The sequence below is a fragment of the Amaranthus tricolor genome, chromosome 5, assembly GCF_026212465.1.
Source record: "Amaranthus tricolor cultivar Red isolate AtriRed21 chromosome 5, ASM2621246v1, whole genome shotgun sequence".
Classification (NCBI taxonomy): Eukaryota; Viridiplantae; Streptophyta; class Magnoliopsida; order Caryophyllales; family Amaranthaceae; genus Amaranthus; species Amaranthus tricolor.
The window spans coordinates 30,178,430-30,190,298 of NC_080051.1; the positions used below are offsets into that span (position 1 = coordinate 30,178,430).

Below are 11,869 nucleotides of genomic sequence, written 5' to 3' on the forward strand. Positions count from 1 at the left end.
ATTCATTTAAATTGTCATATATGTTAACCTTAACTAAGTTATTGGCTTGATTTTACCTACTTTCAAATCTAACATTTTCTTTGGTAAGTTTACTATTCATTTTTTGTCATTTTTGTTAATGTATTTCTAGTATGTTTATCTTTTTATTTTTGAACTTTTTGATTCTCTTGTTTTCCACTAAAAAAAGAAAATAGAATGCAAAAATATGCATATGTGAATTATCTACTACTCTAAAATGAAAGCAACAATTACCAATTGATATTTTTGAAATTTTTAAAATAATACTTTCTCTGTTCATGAAGTTTTTATAAGAAATATTTAGAGAATTAAGAAAATAGAATATTTTAAATAATGCATATACTTCTATTTTATTAAATGATAAATTTAATAGGAGAAAAGTGGAGACTATAAAATTAAAAAAATATTCAAATTCGAAAAGATTATAGGGATCACAACTGATAGATTATGTATTTATAAAGCTAGTGGAAAACATGTGAGGGTAATAAGGAATTTAAAAATTTTAAATAAAGTTAGTGGAAAATATATGAGAGTCATAAGCATTATTAAATTATTAAAGTAAGGATAAATAAAGTTATTGAATCTAAAAATTTTGATTTAAATAAGAAATTTTTTTATGAAAATAATAAATAAAATAACTCAAAATGACAAATGAAATTTTTTTAAAAACGGAAGGACTATTCGCTTTGTAGTCTCATATAATCGTTTTTATTAGTTGAGCCCCACTTTCTAAATTTTGCCTAAACAATTGAGCTTACATAATCATCAAAGATTCATCTTTTTTTAAGAAAATGTTCATGAAATATGCTAATGTGCTTTGAATGGTAAAAATTTTCCATGTTAGTTTGTGTTAGTTTATTATTAAGGCAGTCAATTAGTATGTACAAAGCGGCATACAATATATGACCATAGCCATTATCAAAAAGATCTCAAAAATTTATTTTTATCTTTTGGTATTTGCATTGAACTGATACAATTGTAAATATTTTGAATATTATACTATTTAATTTCATACCAAGGGTTTTAATCAAAAGGTCTAAATTATTGTTAGAAAAGGTTCTGAACATGTACAACATATTCAATTGCACATTTGCCATGAAAGTAGCGGGTCAAGCCATAAATATTTAACGATACATAATATACTTACGTATTAAGATGATGATGTGGTAAAAAGGTTTAATATGAAACATGTCATTAAGAGCAGAGCACACATAATTTTAAAATTATTTATCAATTATTAGTGCAAATATAGAAAGACTTGGCCTAAATTCTTACTCTTTTTAGAGTTTCACGATAAATCGGACACAAAGGAGGATGGGATGAAACTCCAAAGACCAACTTTTTATCAAATTGAGTTGATTGTCTGAAATATTAATATTTCTATAATAAGAAAAGTCAAACGTTTTGTATCCCTTCGTATGAAACACATTCTCTATCCGAAAATGAAAAGTGAACCTTTATACTACGTATTTTTAATATTTAAATATTATTTTAGTCAAATGGTTTATTTACTTTTCACGTTATTTACTTATAATTGTTAGTTCGTATTTTAATTTCAATTTATATTTAAAACATAATCAAGTAAAATTTTATTTGATTCATCTAAACATAAATTTTATCAATTTATAATATTTGACCAAACAAAACTAAAAATAATTAAGTTTAAAATGTACGACGATAAATATACAAAATCGGACATTTAAGTAGAATTGGAAGGAACAGCAAGTATTAGCTGCGTCACGGACAGTTTGCGGACGTAACAAATACTTCAATTTATTACCCAATTCTTCTCTCCGTTAAATAAATTGTGTACTTTCGTATATAAAATCTCTATTCTATATATTTTAATTACTTCGCTACATAGATGAAGTATATGTATAATTATATATACACGCATCTTCATTCTCAAGCAGACCAATTTTCAGTTGATTCAAATATAATAAGTTATGGCATACAGCATGAAGATGGTACATTCAATTATGATGATAAAAACTAGTATTGTGATGCTTCTATTGGCCATCATTTGGGCTGCATTTCCGGCTGAAGTGGCGTTGCACAACCGTACCCTATCAAGAGCGATGCGCTCTTTTACCGCAAGGCGCTCTTTGGTAAATACTCCTCAGCAGGTAAATACTTCCTCTAACTTTTAATAGCCGTCTTTTTCTCTCATCTATATGAAAAGATTTGATTCGTATACTTACAATATTAGTTTTCTCCTACTTTTAATTTAGAATGTAATTCTGATATATCAGATTGATATAAAGCATAAAAATGCATTTGTTAAAACTTAGATAAAGTTTCAAAGAAGTTTGACTTTCGCTGCACTGTAAGATCAATTCTCTTTTCACCCTCATGACCAAAGAGTTCAACTCTTATTATCTATAAAAAATTTAATTTTATTTTCCCCGATAGAAAATTAATTTTATTTTCCCCGATAGAAAATTATCCTTACTCATGAATGCAAAAATATAAAGAATGAAACCCTTATTAACTTGGAAGTACATGGTATACTATATTTTGAGCATACGCTATGTAGATCACCGAGGCCTTTTGATTCAAAGCATATTTTAGTGCTGCGTCTAATTAAATGCCTTGAAGCAACTGCCAAATACGTATTTTTACAAGTATTATTTGGTGTTTAAAATTGGCAAACTCTCCTCTTTGTATTACTCCCTCTGTCCTTCGCAATTATCACACCACTTTTCATTTTAGTTTGTCCAACTAATTTTACACCTTTTTTTTTTTTTTTTTGCAATAATCACACTCTCCTAATTTTATCTCACCAACATACTGATTCTCTTCATTTTATCATCCACTTAATTTTAATCTTATTCTTCATTCTCCAACTTAATTTTCATTTCCACTAATTTTCACTAAAACACACACAACATAGGTATTTGATGGTGTAGCTTGTATGAAGAGTCTACCTTGTCTTTTTATCAAAAGTCAGCTTATATGTGTGTTCTATAAAGGTAAATATATGGAGTACAAGTTCAATATAGATACTATATTAGGAAATACTACTAGGAAGATAATGAACTATACATTGGATTAGTGTTCCGTAAGATTGTCTTACTTACATACGGAAGTGATTATGTACACATAATAGTACATGAGAGTATAGGTTTTAGTAGATAAAGTATGTTTGTATTTAATGAATTTTTTCTTACTTGGTTTTCCAATCAACAATAACATAATGGAATCTGATTTATAGTCAAAAACGGTTTGTGCGATAGAAACTAGACACATTAGGATCATAAATCATGAATCATGAAATTAATAAATTCATGTCAAGATAAAAGTATCACGGACGCTCAAGTCTCGTCTCAAGACCAAAGAACGAAAGCTACTGACCAGCCCACAACAATCATGCTCGTTTGAACACTCATTTCTCATTCGAGCAAAATTATGATCATTTGAGCAAATCTTCTTCCGATGAGGAATACGCATTTGCTCGTTGGAGTGTTCCTTTGCTTGTTCGAGGGTTGTTGTGCTCGTTCAAGCCATTGCATCTACATCCGTGTACTTAACCAAGCACCCTCTTCAGATAGTTTTTATCTCAAGACATAACCCAAGCTCAACACCAAACGGAGTCACTAAAGAAATTATCATTTTTCGTTTGTGATTCATTTTAAGAATGTAGGATTAACACTGTAAACATTATTCATGTAATAGGTGCATATTTCGATGGTTGGAAGTGATAGAATGAGAATAACATGGATCACTCAAAATCCAGCTCCTTCAAAAATAGAGTATGGTTTGTCACCAGGAACGTTTGATGATTCAGTTGATGGAAGTGCTACAACTTACAACTTTGTTTTCTATAAGTCGGGCCAAATCCATGAGGCAATCACCGGGCCTCTCAAGCCTGATACTGTTTATTACTACCGTTGTAGCGGGGATGCTTCTCGTGAGTTCAGTTTCAAGACTACACCACCTCAATTGCCTCTCAAATTTGTTGTCATAGGTATGTTTTTGTATTATCTTGTTCCGTTGTTCGTCTACATAATTCTCTTCACTTACTAACAGTTCAATTCATCACAATACTTTTACTCTTAAGTTTTTGATATTCTTTCAATTTAGATTAGTTGTAATAGTCTTACAGAATAAACTCACAGTTATGTACCCTAGAGATGGTCGGTCTATCGACTTAACTTGGCACATTGATTTGTTTGTTAGGTGAGCAAGTCTTTTTTGGCTGATCAATAGGCTTAATATTTGAATATTCTTGGTGTAGGATTGCATAAGTGGCTTGAGTTGGATCATTTTGAAGTTTAGTTTAGTTTTAGTTTATAGATGAAATTAAAATAGCATTTATCAATCTTAAAAGGTGGATGCTTGATCTAATTTTCAATACGATAATGATTATGAAGAAAAAATAATATAGGGTGACAAAAACAGGTGATTTAGGGCAAACAAAATGGACAGATGCAACACTCCAACACATATCACAAGTCAACTATGACATGCTCTTACTACCAGGAGACTTATCCTACGCAGACTTTTGGCAACCGAGTTGGGACTCATTCGGCCGCCTTGTAGAACCCTTAGCTAGCCATAGACCCTGGATGGTGACTCATGGAAATCATGAAGTTGAAAAGATACCGTTAATTCACAACACTCCTTTCACCTCCTACAATGCTCGATGGCACATGCCTTTCGAGGAGAGTAATTCTCCGTCCAACCTATACTACTCCTTCAATGTCGCTAGTCAAGTTCATGTTATCATGCTAGGTTCCTACACTGATTTTGGCCCAAGCTCAAGCCAATACAGTTGGCTTGAAGGCGACCTAAAGAAGATCGACAGGAAAAAGATCCCATGGGTTGTGGTCCTATGCCATGCACCTTGGTACAATTCTAACAAGGCTCACGCAAGGGAGTTTGAATCAGTTGGTATGAAGCAGGCCATGGAGAAATTACTCTATGATGCAAAAGTTGATGTAGTTTTTACTGGTCATGTGCACGCTTATGAGCGCTTTGTAAGTCAAGTTCACATCTCCTAGTTTTCGTGATGTTCTATTATAATATACTATTCTTCGCTATTTAACATAAATGCTACATGATCCCAATACTTCATCATCATCATCATTGATCATGAACCATGAGATGTTAAGCTTTTCATCTCTAATAATGTTTGCATTTATCAAACTAAATCAATGAACAGGATCGAGTATATGATGGAAAAATCAACAAGTGTGGCGCTGTGCATATCACTATTGGGGATGGTGGCAATCGTGAAGGTCTAGCTAAAAGGTATATTTAATATCATTTTACCTTCAAATGAGAAATTTACAAGTAAATGGGTGTTTTCTTGGCACAACTTTGTTGATGATAGATCAACGTATTTTAGTGATCAATCATGAAGTTGTTCCAAAATCTCAAAGTTGAAATGTAAACAAAAATCTTCATAAATAAAGCCAAACCTTCTAATCTTCAGACTTGGGAAGAGGTTGAAAGAATGTGATGAGTACAAAATACATGCAATCATTTGGGAATGCTTGGGCATAAGTTGGTATGGTCGTATGAACATTGTTATCGATAATAATAATAATAATAATAATATTTTGTCATGATTACCATGTTTCGTGGGCAAGTGATGTTTCTTCTTTTCCCAAAAACTTTGTATGGCTTCCCAGTTACCTATTATAAATAGATTGGATCAAATATGTCGTGATAGGGTCAAATTCAATAAAATTTTTGGATCGGATCTGTTTCATTGAGACTATGGGTTGATTAATCTTATCATAAATGTTTTCTTGACAGCTTTGTCGATCCAAAGCCAGAGATCTCTATTTTTAGAGAGGCAAGTTTTGGGCATGGACAATTTGAAGTGATCAACTCAAGCCATTCTCGATGGACATGGCACAGGAATCAAGATGATGTCTTTGTAGCAGCTGATTCATATTGGTTAACTAGCATTAGTTCAGATCCAGATTGTAAGTTTCAGTAACTAGATTAGGCCGAGCATTCTAGACCATATTCTTACACATTTGATCATATAGAAATACTCTCGAAAAATGCATTACTTTAAGTTTTAACCCTTTTTGACTATTTAATATTTATGAGAAGTATAGAATATAACCAACAAGACCTCACAAGACTATTTTTCACAGCAAATTTTCAAAAATGGTTAAAAAAAAGTGTGTAAATAATGTTTACGAATCATTGCAATTTCAGAAAAAGGGAGAAGAATTACCATTTGTTAACTTTAATTGAAGATATCCACGAACTTTAACTGTAAATATATTACTTGACCTTGCTCCACAGCGCCAACTTGTTATGTAAAAAGAGGATGTGAGGATGGCACCAACGACCAACATTCTTGCAATAAGTTAGCGTTGGTCGTGTTGATAGGATGCATAAAACCTACGATTGAATCGTGTTAGCGTCCGTGCCTTTGTGGCTCTCTCTACATTATAGCCACCTAAAGAGGAAAGATTTTATAAAATTATACAATGGGGTAGAAAAATGAGCCACAAAATATAATGATTCATCTATTTCAAGTCTCCATAAGCATTTATACAACACAGGCATAAGGAGGTTCAGATAGGCAATAATAAATATCGGGTGCAAAGACCACAATATCAGGCCATCAGCAATGAAAAATAGACTACAGATGACAACCAGAATGAAAACTTTTCAACTTACAACTGCAATCTTAAGCAAACCATATGACTGGCCATTCAAATAAGAAAATAGTTATTCATATCAAGTATCTACCTCCTAAGTCCTAAGCAGCCTATGATAGCCCCCATGAACGTCAGTAAAGACCTGATCATTTTGCAAATAAGAGGCAAGCCTGAGACGGAAAACACAAAACTAAATTCCAAAGTCAACCGAACTTGACATCTTAAGACATGCAATGCGAGAAAACACAGTAGTATGATTATTCACTTTAGGATGAAGAGAAACTTTCACTTGTAGTCTTGTAGACCATGCATCTTAATGAAAACGAGAGCAAGATAAGTCCACTATGAAAGAAAATAGATCATACTCCCTCCTATTCAATAAGAATATCCCATTTACTTTTTGTAGGCTATCCAATGCACTTATTCAATGCCTAGTAACTTTTATTATGCCTAGCGAAAAAAATTATAAAAAGTAGATATTAATAAACCTTGCATTGAGATGAATTAAATAAAATCTCACTTGACTAAGTTTTAAAATTATAGATTATGAATAAAATACATAATGAACAGTGAATAGTGTTCAAAAAGTATATGGGACATTCTTATGAACAGGAGGGAGTAGCATGCAAGTAACACTGTACACTGCCTAGGAAAAAACAGCAATGCAAAATACAAGTGAATGACGGACTGACAGTATGACACTTAATTAAAAAGGAAAACAGAGATCCAGCATTTTCTTCTACAGTGAAGCTATGAAAGCCATGCAGTCAAATTCATCATGTGCCTCCTCTTAGTTTCCTCATTGGACAATTTTCTTGATTAAAGCATATGTTGGCACGCAGTCCAAGTAAATTACGGTTAACTCTAGGCACTACTTTCAGTAGTTTCTAGCTTTTGATTCAAATCAACCCCTTCTTAAACAATAAACAGTTGCAAAAAAGTTTGATTCGAATGCACAAGAAAACACACGAATTAAAAATTCAAGTAACCTAAGTCAAGAGATTGTTCATTCTTCACTATAACAAGTAGAGTGAAGTAATAAAGCTCAGTGGATAAAAGGGACAACGATTCAAGTTTAAACAAACTGCCAGATAAAGCAACTCTAGAGTCTACAGCAAAGTGGATGAATATTTAAGACAACTGATTCACAACATTTATATTTTCGAGTTCATACTTTACCCATTAAGTAAAGAAAAACGTAATGATTTGTACTTGTTGGATTATTGCAAGAAAAAAAGACAAAGGCTGTGTAGCTACTGGCTAGTATTAACTAACCTGTATCAAAAGGGCAATAAGCAGGAGATGCTTCTGACTCGACCTATATCACTCTTTGCGAACATGTTTGGGCTTAGTATTTCCTCAATCACACAAAGGTTCCTTAACTAAAAGACTCATCTTCTCCTGAAGAAATAAAAGGACATCTTGTCTCTGTTCTTTTAAAAGCAAATTCCTCAGCTTATGGAAGGTCAGAACTGGAGGATGAATCCCCTTTTCAATCATTTCTTCCATGTATACACATGCATCACTCACCTCACCCTTCTCACACAAGCCATTAATAAGAACAGAATATGTATGCATGCTTGGTACAAACCTTTTTGACATCATGTACTTCCACACCTTCAAAGCCATTTCCAACTGATCTTTCTCAAAGAACATCTTTATCATCATTGTATATGTGTCAGCGTCAGGCTCACATACTTTAATCATCTTTCTAAAGACCTTCAAAGCTTCATCAGTTTGTCCCTGCCCAATCAAACTGTTCAGAATAATATTGCAAGTCCTCGCATTAGGTAAGATCCCTTTACCATCCATCTCTCTTAAGACCCGAAATACATTTTTGAATTTATTTACTTTACAAAATGCACTAATTAGAGCATTGTACACAGCTACATCGGCCTCCACATTATTTTTGGCCATGTCCATAAATGTATTTATGGCATCTTCAATTCGATTCTCCATGCCATAGGTATGAACTAATATACTGTAAATAAAAGATGTTGGTCTACAACCATTAGCATCCATGCTCCTGAGAACCTCAAAAGCTTCATCAATTCTCCCAGCTTTACAAAGGACATCAATCATTATACCATATGTCACTATATCAGGATAGCAACCTACATGAACCATTTGTTTGAAAGTCTCCCTTGCCTTGGGAAGATTAGGTTCCCGTCCCCAACCTTCAAGCAATATGCTATAACTTTTTGAGTCAGGAACAAAATGTTCTTTCATTTTATCAAAGATCTCTTGAGCCTTCCTGACATTCTTAGACTTGCATAGAGCACTTAAGAGTCCATTAAAAGCAGCAAGATTTGGGGAAATGCCATATTTTTCCATAACATTGAATGTATAGAGCGCCTCGTCTACCTTCTGCATTCTAGCATACTTTCTCATGATGATGCAAAATGTATCAACACTTAGCATCCCCTTGTTCCTCATAGTGCTAACAAGATCCCACATTATCTCAAATTGTCTTATTTTGGCCAAAGACCCGATCATTGTGTGATAGGCTAAAATACTATGTGTGTAATTACGTTGCTTGCCAGCCCATTCAAAGAAGCGATAAGATATCATACCTGCGTTTTCAAACCTCTTGAGAACATCCTCAACTATCTCAGGCGAGGCACCAACTCCACTATGATCGAGCCTAACATCAAGTCCTACTTTAGGACATGATATCATAATTCTACAAATTTTTTTAAATGAATCATCAGATAAATCTTTAGCTACTGCATCTGATGTGTATAATCTAGAAATGCTGCTCAATTCTGAAGCCAATTTCATACAACGGAAGTGAGCCCTAAGCATCTCCTTTCCTCACTCTGAACCTACAACTGCAAGATCACCTGAAGCATTCTAATATAAGAATTAGCCAATGAATCAGGAGTAAATCAGAAAGAAACAATATTTTGAGAGTATCACACATCATATTAATCCATATACGGCATGCTAACTAGGATCAATTCATACACATGGGAGCCTTAATGTCGACAAAAAGAGTATCCACAAGAGAAGAAGATAAAGAAAGAAAAAAAGAAACAGAAATATTCAAAAAACACAAATTTATGAGCAAATATCACACAAAATCACAAAAATATATTTATAGAGATCAATGATATTGAGAAAAAAATATTGAAATTTACAAGACCAAACACCAAACTGCTCTCCTCTAACTTACCAATTAACACACGTAAACCTCTTAATCAGGTAACATGATTTCCTTCGCTAGGTCTTCCAGTACTTTGATGCACTTACTTCACACCATTTAAGATGGTTTCAGATTAAAACATGAATTTCAAATAGAAAATTTCAGATTAAAACCCTGCCTTTGAGCAGCATATTGGATGTGATGATGATGAATAATTTTGAATAGAAAATATTGGCATTGTAAATTCTCAATTTCAGACCGACCTCCAAAACCATAAACCTAATTAAAGTTCTCTTCGCTTTTTTTTTGATCTCACCAATTCAAACTTTTGAAAATAGAATCCAAATCCAGAAATAACTAACAGAAGCATACCAAAAATTGAGAGCATTATATCCACATTCATGATTTTCAAATGCAACCCCCAAATAACTTGGTAATTTGGTTTCAACATCATTAGGTCTAGAAACTAGTCGATCATTAGCAGTTTGACTTCATCGCAAAAGAATACTAATTTCACTTTTCAATTCAGCGGTCCAATATGGTTGAAAAAAAAAATATGTACTTTCAATTGTTTGATAAACATAAAATGAATTTCACAAATTACAAGTTTACAATGGTGGATTTTCAATCAACACTCAGTACCCAAAACTATAGCAAGCCCTAGCAATCATAAATCAAATGAGTCAATCAAAAAACCTAATTGCAGAATTAAGGCAGAAGATGGAAACATATTACATTCAACCATCTCAATTCAAGAATAACGAAACAGGAAAAAAAAGAATACCATACACCCCAAATGTAATCTACAAAAGAGTGACAAAGGAAGAAGAACGAACTTGTCGCATCTCAGGAAGGAATAAGGTGGTCAGGCAGTCGGCGCTGGAGAGGGTGTCCGAGATCAAATGGAGTTCAGAATTGGGGTTTATAACCAGTAATCTTTAGCAAATGGGGTTTATCACCAGTCAATACAGTCGGTTGGCGTTGCTTGTGGGTCCCGTTACTATCGATCAGGTTAACATTGGAGTGTGTTAGTTTCGGGTTAGGTCTTGTCGGGTTTGAGTCGATTATTATTGCACTAATTTAAGAAGTATTATAAAAAAGACCAATATAGTTATTGTAAGTATACAATAGAAAAAAATATTGACTTAAAATACAAAAGTTACAATAAAGATATTAAATCTTGATTAAAAATTATTAGATGATAATGCGGAAATAAAAATGATGACGTTTAATTGAAAATGATAACGTGGAATAAAAAATGAGGTAAGATAGTCAAGTTTGGGTTTTGATCGAATTTTATCCATTTTTTTCCAACATTTTCAAATTTGATCATTTTCGGGTTAAGAGTAAAAATTTAGGATTATAATGCACTAATTTTCGATCAATTTTCAAGTCAATTCATGTCAAATTAAATTTTTATTGGTGTAACAACTATGATAATAGAAATGCACACAAATAATGGCATAATAATACATACCTAAAAAACCGTATACATTATTGCCTTTTTTATTATCATTGTCAGATGTACGTAGCATGTGTTTGATGAATAGTTGTTATTGTTAGCTTGTTTAATCGGCTGAAAATATTAGCTAATAAGCCAGTGGTTTAAATCAGAAGATGTTTGGTATAAACTATTTGATAAATATTGCATGTTGGTTATTTATTAGAGAAAAAAATAGGTCAAAAGTAAAAGTTACTATCGATCAGGTTAACATTGGAGTGTGTTAGTTTCGGGTTAGGTCTTTTCGGGTTTGAGTCGATTATTATTGCACTAATTTAAGAAGTATTATTAAAAAAGGAGAAATTTGCAAAGAAACACCTTTTAAAACCTCTTTTTTGTAAAGAAACACCTTTTATAATTTTTTTTTGTAAAAAAACACCTTAAATCAGTTTCCGGTGACTTTTGTCAACTTTCCGGCGTTGACTTTTGTTTTTATTTTTATTTTTATTTTTATTTTTATTATTAATATTATTTTTTTAAAATTTTATTTTTATTATTATTTAAAAAAAAATTAATAATAATAATGATAATAATAATAATAATAAAAATAAAAACAAAAATTAAAAAAAAATTAAA

The 11,869-nt window shown here is 32.3% G+C and overlaps 2 protein-coding genes across 6 annotated transcripts; one reads left to right on the forward strand and one right to left on the reverse strand.

Annotated features, from left to right (window-relative positions):
* Window positions 1-1,964: 1,964 nt before the first annotated feature.
* Window positions 1,965-5,968, forward strand: LOC130813657 (probable purple acid phosphatase 20). The gene is made up of 6 exons (XM_057679501.1): window positions 1,965-2,165; window positions 3,046-3,114; window positions 3,694-3,985; window positions 4,420-4,997; window positions 5,183-5,271; window positions 5,782-5,968. The coding sequence occupies exons 1-6, from the start codon at window positions 1,965-1,967 to the stop codon at window positions 5,966-5,968; spliced, it is 1,416 nt and encodes a 471-aa protein (XP_057535484.1).
* Window positions 2,051-10,824, reverse strand: LOC130812789 (pentatricopeptide repeat-containing protein At1g77360, mitochondrial). Of its 5 annotated transcripts, none has more exons than XM_057678393.1 (4): window positions 10,629-10,824; window positions 7,923-9,490; window positions 6,215-6,384; window positions 2,051-2,188 (listed from the first exon to the last, which is right to left on the reverse strand). In XM_057678393.1, the coding sequence occupies exon 2, from the start codon at window positions 9,450-9,452 to the stop codon at window positions 8,007-8,009; it is 1,446 nt and encodes a 481-aa protein (XP_057534376.1). In that variant the 5' UTR covers window positions 9,453-9,490; window positions 10,629-10,824; the 3' UTR covers window positions 2,051-2,188; window positions 6,215-6,384; window positions 7,923-8,006. The 5 variants fall into 5 exon arrangements, with proteins under 5 accessions (XP_057534376.1, XP_057534372.1, XP_057534374.1 ...); XM_057678389.1 differs by having other exon boundaries at window positions 6,215-6,442; XM_057678391.1 differs by having other exon boundaries at window positions 6,215-6,442; window positions 7,923-9,500; window positions 10,629-10,720.
* Window positions 10,825-11,869: the final 1,045 nt, after the last annotated feature.